At 35.5% G+C, this 15,153-nt stretch overlaps 3 protein-coding genes and 1 pseudogene across 3 annotated transcripts; all 4 read left to right on the top strand.

Annotated features, from left to right (window-relative positions):
- Positions 1 to 1,642: 1,642 nt before the first annotated feature.
- LOC137129271 (olfactory receptor 10G4-like) lies at positions 1,643 to 2,569 on the top strand. The gene has a single exon (XM_067508229.1). It carries the CDS (start codon positions 1,643 to 1,645, stop codon positions 2,567 to 2,569), a length of 927 nt encoding a protein of 308 aa, XP_067364330.1.
- A 3,677-nt stretch (positions 2,570 to 6,246) lies between these two features.
- LOC137129270 (olfactory receptor 10G4-like) lies at positions 6,247 to 7,173 on the top strand. Its single transcript, XM_067508227.1, has one exon. It carries the CDS (start codon positions 6,247 to 6,249, stop codon positions 7,171 to 7,173), a length of 927 nt encoding a protein of 308 aa, XP_067364328.1.
- A 1,881-nt stretch (positions 7,174 to 9,054) lies between these two features.
- Positions 9,055 to 9,981, top strand: LOC137129269 (olfactory receptor 10G4-like). Its single transcript, XM_067508226.1, has one exon. It carries the CDS (start codon positions 9,055 to 9,057, stop codon positions 9,979 to 9,981), a length of 927 nt encoding a protein of 308 aa, XP_067364327.1.
- A 3,000-nt stretch (positions 9,982 to 12,981) lies between these two features.
- On the top strand, positions 12,982 to 13,909 carry LOC137129268 (olfactory receptor 13G1-like; annotated as a pseudogene).
- Positions 13,910 to 15,153: the final 1,244 nt, after the last annotated feature.

The raw sequence follows: 15,153 nt of genomic DNA, 5'->3' as shown, positions 1-15,153 counted from the left end.
GGTCGAATCATTTGATTATCAGCTATCGTGAAACAGATTAGCAACTTTTGTGATAATGTCATGTTTTTTTGCTTTGCTTTGTTTTTTGTCAATAAAATTCTTGCCCTGCCTTCATTGTATTGAATAACTTCAAATAAAGTATATCGCTGTGTTCGGACAAGCGTTCTGCCACTCCCAGTTTTTCAATCTAGCATGTTATTCTAATCTTTATTATTCTTCTGGCATTTAACAACTTCAGGCTACTTTCAGCTAGAATCACCATTCAAACTTCAAAACGTTCAGCTTATTAAGGACGTGTTCTTCCATTCAGCTTTTTAATATATTTTATACTTAAAATATTCACCTTTTTCAGCAATATTTTTCTCATTCAAATGAATGGAGAGACTCTTCAGTTACTCTTCAGCTTTGTCCTCTTTAAGCTTAGTCAAACTTTAGTCAAACTTTCACCAAATCACAATCACTTTTTTCAAAATTTTAACATTTAAATAGTAAAATGTGTCTATCTACAGTGGACACACATACACAACCGCACACGCACAGACAGAAAACCAACTTTCCAAAATGATACTTTTTCAGCTACAAGTTCAGCTTTTTTCAGCTTTGCTTGGAAAATTCTTTCGATGCCAAAGCTTTCATAGTGCATTTTCTTTTTGGAAATGCTTCTCAAGTTCTAGTAGGAATTATACTTTATTACATTTTACATAAGTATGAGAAGTTTACAGCTTGTCTTCAGCAAATGTGAGTGATTCAGGTTCAAAGCTGTCATTGCCATGGTAACAAACACTTGAGCCTGTCATGTAATTGGCCTCAAAAAAGGGCACCTTCACCAATTTACAACTCGGTTTCTATGGCTTTAATTTAGTGTGTAAATGTACATTGCTGTAAATGCTTCTAACGTCTTTCTGACATCCCAATAGGAAAATATTTCTCCAATTTTAACTTACGTCATCTGGAGGTTCTTTTCAGCTAGAAATAGGTCGATATTTTAATGTAGGGAAGTCAGAGGGAACTTTAATGACATTCATTTACATGTACTAGACCCAAAATAAGCAAGTTCATTATCAGTGAAGGTGCCCTTTAAGCGTACCAAAAAAAGAGGAAAAAAAGAGACAAATCTAGTGTATCGCCATTCAACCTAAGATAGAGAAAATATTGCTTTATTTTCACTGATACATCTACAGTGTACCATTTGAAAGTATAAAGATATTTATTATTATTATAATTATTATCAAAGAGTAATAAAAAAGATCCATTTAATCTATATGTTCTAATTCTGTATTGCAGTTGTCTAAGAGACATTAACAGTACTTATTCTAATTTAAGGCTTATCTCTCTATAGCTAAAAAAAACAAGGGTCAACATCCAGTGTGATTGGGTAATGAGCCTATCCAGTGACAAGTTAGTGTCTGGTGATCCTTATAATCCTACATCCTAGGAGCTGTGTAATAAACCCTCTTGTTGCTGTCATGTGAGTTTTTTGACTGAGCTCAGTTCTTTTTGTAAAATCTAAAAGCTGGATATTACTAGCTAGAATTTGCTATATAATGAATGGTCTTTTGCTTTGAAAGTGATCTCTTTCGCTTTTTGTTTTTGGATTTTTAAATTGATATCTCATTAGAATTAGAATTTTTTTTTTTAAAACATGACTTCAAACAACACTTCAATCCAAGTAACAGAATTCATCATAAGTGGCTTTGATTCAGTTAATATGCCTGTGGCAGTTGGTGTGGTTATATTGATTGTGTATGTTGTAGGTTGTCTAGCCAATATCATAAACATTCTGTTTATTGTTTATGACAAGAAATTGCACAAACCAATGTATCTTCTGATTTGCAACCTTGCTGTGGTTGATATACTGTACACCTCCAGTGCCAGTCCAACAATGATTAGGACTCTAGTTGCTGGTGTTAAAACCATATCCTATGTGCCCTGCTTAATTCAAATGTTTGCTTTCAACTTGGGAGCAGTGATGGAGATGTTTGCTTTAGCAGTTATGGCATTTGATAGATTGCTTGCTATTAGTTGTCCTTTTCAGTACCACAGTTATTTAACAAATGGCCGGACTCTCATCCTGATATTTATCTGGTGGGTAGTTGGCTGTTGTTTAGCAGCTGTATTACCTGCAATTGTAACTGATCTGCCTCATTGCTATTCAGTGCTGAAATATGCTTTCTGTGACTATCCTGCTATAATACGAACCACTTGCTCTGACCCTGAATACTATTTTAATAGGATTGCAATCACAGTATTTATTATTTTATTTTTTACATTCGGTTTTATTTGCCTGTCCTATTTTGGGATCATATTTTTTGTAAAATTATCCTCAAGTAGTGACAAAAAGAAAATGAGCAGCACTTGTTTGAGTCACTTAATTGTTGTAACATGTTATTACTGTCCAGTATTTGTCCGTTCTATCTTGACTAGATTAGGTGTGGTATTAAGTCTTCAGGAACGCAATGGCTTAATAATCGGGTCGTTCCTTGGCCCACCCCTTGTAAACCCTTTTGTGTACTGTCTTAGAACAAAAGAAATTAAATATAAAATCTTGAAGATTTTTACAGAACACTGAAATATTTTAGTATATACTTTGAACTATGGTCACATCTTTGTGAATGTGGCATCCTTTTTGATAAGTATTGTGCTAAAACATTTTTAAAATATCTTCATCCATGCATTTTCTAAACTGTCCAGAGTTGTAAATACAGGAAATATCAACATAGTAACAAGTGGATTTATATAGTAGCAATGTAAAGTGACTGACTGTGCCAATAACAATATGATTTATAGGGCCTATTTTACCTGGAAAGGGAGCAAACACTTTTGAGTTGGTCAGAAATTTAATTATTAATCTCAAGAAGCTGTGTTGTTATACTATTTTTGTAGGTGTTCACCAGGTAATGTTAATGATAAATATGTTTGTTATGATATAAATATATTTATATTTAAGCTGGCTAAAAAAAGAAGAGCTAAAACAATAATTGTGCTATTTGGTCCATATGTAATAAACAGAAGACTTGTAAAATGGATGCATGCCTCAGAAACATCTCAGCATATCAGATGTGCAAAAAATGTTTTCTCACTTAACCAAATGTGTCAGTGATCAATTAAAATCGAGCATTGACTATTTGATAATTATGTTTTTTTGTATTTATAAGAACCAATTGGTGTGTGACGATAAGATGCTTTTCTTTATCATAGATAATAGTTTTTGAAGTAATACTTTTGGAGTTTCTGATTGTTGCAAATTTTTACAAAGGACACAAAAAGACGACACTTTGGAGTCTTAACAAATGTATTTAAAACTTTCATTATGGTTTAAAAAAATGTTTTAGTCAATTTTCATTCAAACTCTTCTTACTTTGTGATATCACTTTCCATTTGGCTGAGCAGGTGTCATGTAGAACTCCAATTGGCAGAATATGTTTCTTGCACTAGTGCATTAATAAGAACTTCTTAGATAGTATTTGTATATAAAACTTGGCATGCTAGAAATTTGCTCGGATTTGTAGATTGTCACAAGCTGAAACCCTTAAAATATATGTTGTTTTTTGAGTTTAAGAAATTTTCAAGGAATTTAAAAAGATTTCATGACATTTTGACCATGGCTTATGTACATTGGAAATAATGTCAGAGCACAGTCCAAGTACGCACATCCACTAAGTTTACCTCAATTATATCAGATGCTAATGACAAAAGAATGCTACAAAATAACCTATCTCATTATTATACATTACATTAAACATATCAGTTATGAATATGTAACAATGAATTTCCCTGACTCATTGATTCTGTATTTCCAACATCATATTCAACTCTCTTGGTGGTTTATCTTTAATTTGTTTTATTCTTAAAATGCTTTGCAGTGCATATGCCACTGTAGGCTGTCACTATCACAGTGTGATGCTACATGAGTAGTAAAATAAATAAAATTGAAAAAGCCATAGGAAAAATTGAATCATGTAACCTAAAAGCTTCAAACAAATTATTATTTTAAATAACATTTACTGACAAAAATGTCATGTTATTAGTAGTCTACATAAAATCACTGGACAAAATTGGCATTGGGCAAAGTATAATAAATATAATGGCACATTGCATTAATACCTAAAGCCCTGTGCAGAGCATGGTAGTGCCAGACAGTAGAAGAACATAGCAGTGCTGGGAGAGTCGGCCAGAACAGAATGAACTAGTTTGTCATAATAGTGCAGACTTAAGATACATATTGTAGATTTATATTTAGTCATTTAGCAGACGCTTTTATCCATAGCAACTTACAAGTGAGGTACAAGGATTTACAAGGCAATTTAATGCGAGGAGAAAAACATTAAAGCAAAGTCTTATCAGAAAAGTGTTTACATTTCACCAGATGCAAGTGCAAGAAAAAGCAAAAAGGAAGTTTTTTTTTTATATGTGAGTGCATAGGAAGGCGTGGAAAAGTTCTGTTTTCAGCAGATTTTTGAATACTGGGAGTGAGTTTGCTCGGTGTGCAGAGTTTGGTAGCTCGTTCCACCATCGTGGGATCATTGAGCTAAAGAGTTTTGCTTGGTGTCTTCTGTGTGGAGCTGGGACAACCAGATGTCGTTCGTTGGCAGACGTTAGTGGACGGGAAGGATTCTAGACCTGAATGAGGGAATTGAGGTAAGCCAGAGCTGTTGAGGTGATCACCCTTTGGGCGAGATAATGAGCTTCGAACCTGATGCAAGCAGCTGCAGGAAGCCAGTGTAGAGAGCTGAAAGGTGGTGTGACATGAGTCCTTTTTGGCTGATTACAAATTTTGGATCATCTGCAGGGGTTTGATCAAAAGACAAAGTATGTAAACTTTATTTTTCAGTTTTAAATGTTGAATGAACTGCTAATCCTGCTCTTGATAGACACCCTGTTTCACCCCTAAAGCCACAGCCATCATTCATTTATTATAATTTCATAACAGTGACCACCCGCATTCGGTATAGCAAAGCAGAGATGGGAGGGCTGATCAATTTCAAATGTCATGTAAGGGTCGCATACTATGCCAGTCATTATACAATGCTGAGATGGTTTTTTAAAACATTTTTAAAAATTAAAGTAGTTCAGGATAAAGTAACAGTATTAGTATTAAGTTATAAATGAACTGCAATAGTTTTTTTCACTAAAAAGACAAAAAAATCATTTACTGATTCCAGACACATGTTCATCTGAGAATCCATTCTGATGCAATCTGTAGTTTAGGATTTTACCTATTGTCATATACACTGATCAGGCAAAACATTATGAGCACCTGTGTAATTTAATGCAATCCAGTACAGCAGCTCTGCCATGAATTCTACTTTTACAATGTTATAATTTCTCAGTTTATAGGTTGAAACTGTCAGAAAGGTGATAATTCTACTATGTGTTTGTTATTAAGGTCAAAGTGGGTAGTGGAGTCATACTGGAGTGTATTATAAGAAGAGGGGGTTGCACATCCTATGGTCGCCACCCTATTTAAAATGAAAAAGGTGGCCAAAACATTAGAACCACCTCTAATGTGCATTTAAATTTCCCAATGAATCTAGAAGCATAATTTCTCCACTGATTTAACATTAAACAGAGTTTTCTACTAATATATTGTGAGGATCATCTTTATACATATAAATGTAAAAAAAACACGGGAAAACAAAATAGTCACTGATGAAAACTAGATAATCAAATTAAAATTGACTAAAGAAGAAAACAAATTTTGGTCAAAAACTAAAACTAAATATAAAGTAACACTGAATCACAGTCTTCTGACATCTCACACATGGCTTTGACTAGTATATGAACATTAAGTCTACCTGAAAAAACAATTTATATGTGGTTTATTAATACCGTTATTATTTTCTAAGACCAAAGAAAAGCATCCTATGATCTGTTTCTGTACTGCAGTTGTCTGACATACATTTACAGTACTGATTATAATTCAGATTCTGGAAAAAGGGTTTAGGTAACTTCCTATAGCTCAAAACACTTGAGGGCAACATCCAATAGGATTGGATAATGAGCTGATCCAGTGAAAAGTTACTGTTCTAGTGATCCTTATAACCCTGCATCCTAGAAGCTGTATGGTAAACCCCGTTGTTGTAGTGGTGTAAGCCGATTGACTGGGCTCAGAATTTTATTTGTAAATCTTAACAGCTGGATATGACAGATAAGGATTTACAATATTGTGAATGATTTTTTTCTTTGAAAGTTTTTCCATCTATTTCTCTTTTTACTTTGGCATTTTAAAATTTATATTTTTAAAACATGACTTCGAACAACACTTCAATCAAAATAACAGAATTCATCATAAGTGGCTTTGATTCAGTTAACATGCCTGTGGCAGTTGGTGTGGTTATATTGATTGTGTATGTTGTAGGTTGTCTAGCCAATATCATAAACATTCTGTTTATTGTTTATGACAAGAAATTGCACAAACCAATGTATCTTCTGATTTGCAACCTTGCTGTGGTTGATATACTGTACACCTCAAGTTCCAGTCCAACAATGATTAGGACTCTAGTTGCTGGTGTTAAAACCATATCCTATGTGCCCTGCTTAATTCAAATGTTTGCTTTCAACTTCGGAGGAGTAATGGAGATGTTGGCTCTGTCTGTTATGGCATTTGATCGATTGCTTGCTATTAGTTGTCCTTTTCAGTACCACAGTTATTTAACAAATGGCCGGACTCTCATCCTGATATTTATCATGTGGGTAGTTGGCTGTTGTTTAGTAGCTGTATTTCCTGCAACTGTGATTCCTCTCCCTCACTGCTATTCAGTGCTGAAATATGCTTTCTGTGACTATCCTGCATTAATACGAACCACTTGTGCTGACCCTGAATACTATTTTAATATGATTGCAATCATAATATTTATTATTTTATTTTTGACTTTTAGTTTTATTTGCTTGTCCTATTTTGGGATCATATTTTTTGTAAAAGTATCCTCAAGTAGTGACAAAAAGAAAATGAGCAGCACTTGTTTGAGTCACTTAATTGTTGTAACATGTTATTACTGTCCAGTATTTGTCCGTTCTATCTTGACTAGATTAGGTGTGGTATTAAGTCTTCAGGAACGCAATGGCTTAATAATCGGGTCGTTCCTTGGCCCACCCCTTGTAAACCCTTTTGTGTACTGTCTTAGAACAAAAGAAATTAAATATAAAATCTTGAAGATTTTTACAAAACACTGAGATATTTTAGTATATACTTTGAACTATGGTCACATCTTTGTGAATGTGGTATCCTTTTTGATAAGTATTGTGCTAAAACATTTTTAAAATATCTTCATCCATGCATTTTCTAAACTGTCCAGAGTTGTAAATACAGGAAATATCAACATAGTAACAAGTGGATTTATATAGTAGCAATGTAAAGTGACTGACTGTGCCAATAACAATATGATTTATAGGGCCTATTTTACCTGGAAAGGGAGCAAACACTTTTGAGTTGGTCAGAAATATAACTATTAATCTCAAGACACTGTGTTGTTATACTATTCTTGTAGGTGTTCACCAGGTAATGTTAATGATAAATGAAGATAAATATGTTTGTTATGATATAAATATATTTATATTTAATCTGGCTAAAAAAGAAGAGCTGAAACAATAATTGTGCTATTTGGTCCATATGTAATAAACATAAGACTTGTAAAATGGATGCATGCCTCGGAAACATCTCAGCATATCAGATGTGCAAAAAATGTTTTGTCACTTAACCAAATCATCAGTCAATGATCAATTAAAATCGAGCATTGACTATTTTGATAATTATGTTTTTTTGTATTTTTAAGAACCAATTGGTGTGTGAGGATAAGATGCTTTTCTTTATCATAGGTAATAGTTTTTGAAGTAATACTTTTGGAGTTTCTGATTGTTGCAAATTGTTACAAAGGACACAAAAAGACGACACTTTGGAGTCTTAACAAATGTATTTAAAACTTTCATTATTTACTGATATTTAAGGAGTAGCTCAGTTGGTAAAGTGGCCGACCATAAGTCGGAGGTTCGCGCCCCGCTCTTCCAGACCACATTTTGAAGTGTTCCTTGGCAAGATACTGAACCCCCAACAGCCCATCCCCAGCTGCACAGTGCTGGTCCCAAGCCTGGTAGAAATTGGGGAGGGTTGCGTCAGGAAGGGCATCTGGCATAAAAACTGTGCTAAATCATCATGCAGGCAAATGATCTGACCAGAACTCACAGGATAAGCTGAAAGGAGAAAAGAAAACACATATTTACTTGCTACTGACATTACATACCCGAAACTATTTATTGTTTACTAGCAAAAATACTAGGTATCTTATGCAATATTGAAAACAAATGTTTGCTTTCAACTTGTTCTACAAACTCAAATAGTTGTCATGGTTTACAAAATGTTTTGAATTAACATTCAAACAAAGATTCAAAGTGATTATTGTCATATGCACAGACGGAAAGCATGTTTCCCTGCACAATGAAATTCTTACTTTGCCGTCCACACTAAATGTCATACAGTAAAGTAAAATTAAAAAATAAGAGCAATAAAGGCAATAAAGGTGAGGTAGTGCAGTTCTGAATAAGGCATTAAAGTGACGTAGTGCAGTTTTAAAAAAATAAATGTTCAAATGCAAAATGTGATTCAGTGTAAACAGTTGTGTCCATGTAAATAGTCATGTTATGTCCATGGTTGCAAACTCCTGTCAGCTGTTTAGGAGTCAAATGTCATGTAAGGGCTATCTTAGGTGACATACATTTACAGTACTGATTCTAATTCAGATTCTGGAAAAAGGGTTTAGGTAACTTCCTATAGCTCAAAACACTTGAGGGCAGCATCCAATAGGATTGGATAATGAGCCTATCCAGTGAAAAGTTACTGTTGTAGTGATCCTTATAACCCTGCATCCTAGAAGCTGTATGGTAAACCCCATTGTTGTTGTGGTGTAAGCCGATTGACTGGGCTCAGAATTTTATTTGTAAGTCTTAACAGCTGGATATGATAGATTAAGATTTACAATATTGTGAATGATCTTTTTCTTTAAAAGTTTTTCAATCTATTTCTCTTTTTGCTTTGCCATTTTAAAATTTATATTTTAAAACATGACTTCAAACAACACTTCAATCAAAATAACAGAATTCATCATAAGTGGCTTTGATTCAGTTAATATGCCTGTGGCAGTTGGTGTGGTTATATTGATTGTGTATGTTGTAGGTTGTCTAGCCAATATCATAAACATTCTGTTTATTGTTTATGACAAGAAATTGCACAAACCAATGTATCTTCTGATTTGCAACCTTGCTGTGGTTGATATACTGTACACCTCCAGTGCCAGTCCAACAATGATTAGGACTCTAGTTACTGGTGTTAAAACCATATCCTATGTGCCCTGCTTAATTCAAATGTTTGATTTCAACTTCGGAGCAGTGATGGAGATGTTTGCTTTAGCAGTTATGGCATTTGATCGATTGCTTGCTATTAGTTGTCCTTTTCAGTACCACAGTTATTTAACAAATGCCCGGACTCTCATCCTGATATTTATCTTGTGGGTAGTTGGCTGTTGTTTAGTAGCTGTATTACCTGCAATTGTAACTCATCTGCCTCATTGCTATTCAGTGCTGAAATATGCTTTCTGTGACTATCCTGCCATAATACGAACAACTTGCTCTGACATTGAATACTATTTTAATATGATTGCAATCACAGTATTTATTATTTTATTTTTTACATTCGGTTTTATTTGCCTGTCCTATTTTGGGATCATATTTTTTGTAAAAGTATCCTCAAGTAGTGACAAAAAGAAAATGAGCAGCACTTGTTTGAGTCACTTAATTGTTGTAACATGTTATTACTGTCCAGTATTTGTCCGTTCTATCTTGACTAGAGTAGGTGTGGTATTAAGTCTTCAGGAACGCAATGGCTTAATAATCGGGTCGTTCCTTGGCCCACCCCTTGTAAACCCTTTTGTGTACTGTCTTAGAACAAAAGAAATTAAATATAAAATCTTCAAGCTTTTTACAAAACACTGAGGCATCTTAGTATATACTTTTGAACTATGGTCACATTTCTGTGAATGTGGTATCCTTTTTGATAAGTATTGTGCTAAAACATTTTTAAAATATCTTCATCCATGCATTTTCTAAACTGTCCAAATTGTTGTAAATACAGGAAATATCAACATAGTAACAAGTGTGTTTATATAGTAGCAATGTAAAGTGAATGACTGTGCCAATAACAATATGATTTATAGGGCCTATTTTACCTGGAAAGGGAGCAAACACTTTTGGGTTGGTCAGAAATTTGACTATTAATCTCAAGAAGCTGTGTTGTTATACTATTCTTGTAGGTGTTCACCAGGTAATGTAAATGATATACATATGTTTGTTATGATATAAATATATTTATATTTAATCTGGCTAAAAAAGAAGAGCTGAAACAATAATTGTGCTATTTGGTCCATATGTAATAAACAGAAGACTTGTAAAATGGATGCATGCCTCGGAAACATCTTAGCATATCAGATGTGCAAAAAATGTTTTGTCACTTAACCAAATCATCAGTCAATGATCAATCAAAATCGGCATTGACCATTTTGATAATTATGTTTTTTTTGTATTTTTAAGAACCAATTGATGTGTGAGGATAAGATGCTTTTCTTTATCATAGATATTAGTTTTTGAAGTAATACTTTTGGAGTTTCTGATTGTTGCAAATTGTTACAAAGGACACAAAAAGACGACACTTTGGAGTCTTAACAAATGTATTTAAAACTTTCACTATTTTTGAATACTGGGAGTGAGTTTGCTCAGTGTGCAGAGTTTAATAGCTCGTTCCACCATCGTGGGATCATTGCGCTAAAATGTTTTGTTTGGTGTCTTCTGTGCGGTGCTGGGACCACCAGACGTCGTTCAATGGCACACCACAGCGGGCGGGAAGGATTGTAGACTTGAATGAGTGAGTTGAGGTAAGCGGGAGCTGCCGAGTTAACCACCCTTCGATAAAGAGACAGAGCTTTGAACCTGATGCAGGCAGCTACAGGAAGCCAGTGTAGAGATCTAAAGAGTTCGGTCACATGGGTCTTTTTTGGCTGATTAAAAATAAGGTGAGCTGCTGCATTTTGGATCATCTGCAAGGGTTTGATTGTGGATATCGGTAACCCCATCAACAAAGCGTTGCAGTAATCGAGACGAAATATGACCAGCGCCTGTATAATGAGTTGGGTTGTATATTCTGTGATCTAGGGTCTGATCTTCCTGATGTTGTAGAGAGCAAATCTGCACACCCTAGAGACTGAGGAGTTGTGGTCCTCAAAGTACAGGACGTCGTCGATGATGACCCCTAGATTTTTGGCCGACCTTGTGTTGACAATCACTGTAGATCCAATGTTGATGCTGATGTTGTGTTGGGTCAAAGGTCTGGCTAGGAAGGCAAGGACTTCGGTCTTGGAGAGGTTGAGTTGAAGATATCTCTCACTCATCCAGGCTGAGATGTCTGAGAGACAGGCAGAGATGCGTGATGAGACAGTGGAGCTGTCCGGTGGAAAGTACAGGAAGAGCTGTGTGTCATCAGCGTAGCAGTGATAGGAGAGACCATGTGAGTGAATGATGGCACCTAGGGATGAAGTATAGATAGAAAAAAGAAGAGGACCAAGAACTGAGCCCTGCAGCACACCGTTAGAGAGGCTATGAGAGTGACAAAGATGCCCCTGCCAGGATACGTTGAAGGTTCGTCCCGATAGGTAAGAATGAAGCCAGTCTAGGGCTGATCCAGAGATGCCTAATTTAGAGAGTGTGGACAAGAGAATCTGATGGTTCACGGTGTCAAAGGCTGAAGATAGATCAAGTAGAATTAAGACAGAAGATTGACATGTGGCTTTTGCAGCTCGAAGATATTCCACAACAGTCAGGAGTGCCGTTTCTGTGGAGTGACCCCTCTTGAACCCAGACTGGTTGACATCGAGGAAGTTGGTCTTGAAAAGGAAGTTCCGGGCGAGGATGAGGTTGAGGTTGTCGCCAGCTTTGTGGGTCGGAGGAGTGTAGACCAGACACAGGTCAAATGTGTTTAGAAGAGCAAACATGTCTGCTGCATGTGGTTTGTCCAGGTGGATGTTCAGGTCTCCCAAGACGATAAGAGGAGTGCCGTCTTCCGGGAAGTGGGACAGCAACATGTCCAGTTCATCACAGAAGTTCCCCAGCTGGCCCGGTGGTCGATATGTCACAATCACCTGGACTGTAAGCGGTGCTGTGATCCTAAGGGCATGATATTCCAGAGATGACAGATTGCTGATATGTGCAGATATGCGGTTTATTAATACTGTTATTATTTTCTAAGACCAAAGAAAGGCATCCTGTGATCTGTTTCTGTACTGCAGTTGTCTGACATTCATTTACAGTTTTTTTTATTTTTTTTATTTTGTCCTTTTCGGCTTATCCCGTGAGTTCAGGGTCGCCACAGCGGATCAATGTCTGCATGTTGATTTGGCACAGTTTTTACGCCCGATGCCCTTCCTGATGCAACCCTCCCCAATTTCTACCAGGCTTGGACCAGCACTACACAGCAGGGGATGGGAATGGGCTGTTAGGGGTTCAGTGTCTTGCCCACGGAAACTTCAACGTATAGCCAGGGCCGGGGATCAAACCACTCACCCTGTGGTCCATGGACAACTGCCTTTACCAACTGAGCTACATTGACAGTACTGATTATAATTCAGATTCTGGAAAAAGGGTTTAGGTAACTTCCTATAGCTCAAAACACTTGAGGGCAACATCCAATAGGATTGGATAATGAGCCTATCCAGTTAAAAGTTACTGTTGTAGTGATCCTTATAACACTGCATCCTAGAAGTTGTATGGTAAACCCCATTGTTGTGTTGTAAGCCGATTGACTGGGCTCAGAATTTTATTTGTAAATCTTAACAGCTGGATATGACAGATAAGGATTTACAATATTGTGAATGATTTTTTGCTTTGAAAGTTTTTCCATCTATTTCTCTTTTTGCTTTGGCATTTTAAAATTTATATTTTTAAAACATGACTTCAAACAACACTTCAATCCAAATAACAGAATTCATCATAAGTGGCTTTGATTCAGTTAATATGCCTGTGGCAGTTGGTGTGGTTATATTGATTGTGTATGTTGTATGTTGTTTAGCCAATATCATAAACATTCTGTTTATTGTTTATGACAAGAAATTGCACAAACCAATGTACCTTCTGATTTGCAACCTTGCTGTGGTTGATATACTGTACACCTCAAGTTCCAGTCCAACAATGATTAGGACTCTAGTTGCTGGTGTTAAAACCATATCCTATGTGCCCTGCTTAATTCAAATGTTTGCTTTCAACTTCGAAAGGAATAATGGAGATGTTGGCTCTGATGGTTATGGCATTTGATCGATTGCTTGCTATTAGTTGTCCTTTTCAGTACCACAGTTATTTAACAAATGGCCGGACTCTCGTCCTGATATTTATCTTGTGGGTAGTTGGCTGTTGTTTAACAGCTGTATTTCCTGCAACTGTGATTCCTCTCCCTCACTGCTATTCAGTGCTGAAATATGCTTTCTGTGACTATCCTTCATTAATACGAACCACTTGTGCTGACTATGAATACTATTTTAATATGATTGCAATCATAACAGTTATTATTTTATTTGTGACTTTTAGTTTTATTGGCCTGTCCTATTTTGGGATCATATTTTTTGTAAAAGTATCCTCAAGTAGTGACAAAAAGAAAATGAGCAGCACTTGTTTGAGTCACTTAATTGTTGTAACATGTTATTACTTTCCAGTATTTGTCCTTTCTATCTTGACTAGATTAGGTGTGGTAATAAGTCTTCAGGAACGTAATGGCTTAATCGTCGGGTTGTTCCTTGGCCCACCCCTTGTAAACCCTTTTGTGTACTGTTTTAGAACAAAAGAAATTAAATATAAAATCTTGAAGATTTTTACAAAATGTTGAAGCATTTTAATAGATTTTTTGAACTGTGAAATAACATTCTTTTAAATGTAGTATCCTTAAAGAAGTATATGCAACAATGATAAGAAAACATATATGTTTATAGATGCATTTGTTAAACTGTCCAGAGTTCGATGGAACAAAAGTGAACATACTAACAGTATGTTCATATAGTAGCAATGTAAAGTGACTGACTGTGCCAATAACAATATTATTTATAGAGCCAATTTTAACTGGAAAGGAAGCAAACACTGAGTCGGTCAGAAATGTTGGTGTATTGTTATACTATTCTTGTAGGTGTTCACTAAACATACAATGCCATTTAAATAGCTTTGAAATTTAAGTGGCCGAAATAGAAGAGCTGAAACAACAAGTTTGATATTTGGTCTATATGTGATAAACTAAACAAGTTTAGTGTTTGCAACAAATAGATGCATGTTTCAGAAACATCTCAGCATATCACATGTGCAAAAAATGTTTTGTCAATCAACCAAAAATTAATCGTGACTAGTTTGATAACCATGTATTTTATATGGTGTGTGAGGATAAGTTGCTTTCCTTTGTCAGAGATAATAGTAAAGTAATCACTTTCAGACTGGCTGAGTATGTGTCATCTAACATTTCAAAGTAAATTAGCGGGACTTTGTTGCTATCAGTGTTGCTTTATGTTGTAGGAGTCTGCCCTTCTGATGTTAGTAAGGTATATAAGCCAGAGCAGGAGACAAATACGCACAGCGAACCACTAAATGTACTTCAATAATAACAGGTCCAAATGAAATCACCTATATACTTTATATCTCTACATCAGACACATCAGGTATGAATCAGTGTTAGTGCATTTCTTTGGCTAATTAATTCTGCGTTTCCTGATCTTTTATCCAGCTTTGTTAATGGTTTATGTGCAATTTGTTTTTTTTTTTTAAATGCTCTGCAGAACATATACTGCCGTAGGCTGTCACTATCACACTGTGATGTTACAACACGGGTAGTGAAAAAGCCAGAGAAAGCATTGAATGATATAGCCTAAACAGCTTCAAAATAACTATTTTTGTTGTTATGTAATTAAATGTCATTGTTATTATTTGCCCACTAAAAATCACTGGAAAGAACTAACAGTAAGTATAATAAATATAATGCAGCAAGTGACACTTTTGACCTAATACTAAGTGAAGCACACACAGGAGCAAATTAAGCTGCACTTTCTTGCTCAAGAGATGTATATTGATAATTGTATTCTATTATATAAA

This window comes from Channa argus, chromosome 6, assembly GCF_033026475.1.
Source record: "Channa argus isolate prfri chromosome 6, Channa argus male v1.0, whole genome shotgun sequence".
NCBI classification, from domain to species: Eukaryota; Metazoa; Chordata; class Actinopteri; order Anabantiformes; family Channidae; genus Channa; species Channa argus.
This window is presented reverse-complemented; position numbering and strand designations above follow the sequence as displayed.

Excerpts from the sequence above, each read along its gene's own strand:
- LOC137129269 (XM_067508226.1), top strand. The coding sequence starts at position 9,055 with ATGACTTCAAACAACACTTCAATCAAAATAACAGAATTCATCATAAGT.
- LOC137129270 (XM_067508227.1), top strand. The coding sequence starts at position 6,247 with ATGACTTCGAACAACACTTCAATCAAAATAACAGAATTCATCATAAGT.
- LOC137129271 (XM_067508229.1), top strand. The coding sequence starts at position 1,643 with ATGACTTCAAACAACACTTCAATCCAAGTAACAGAATTCATCATAAGT.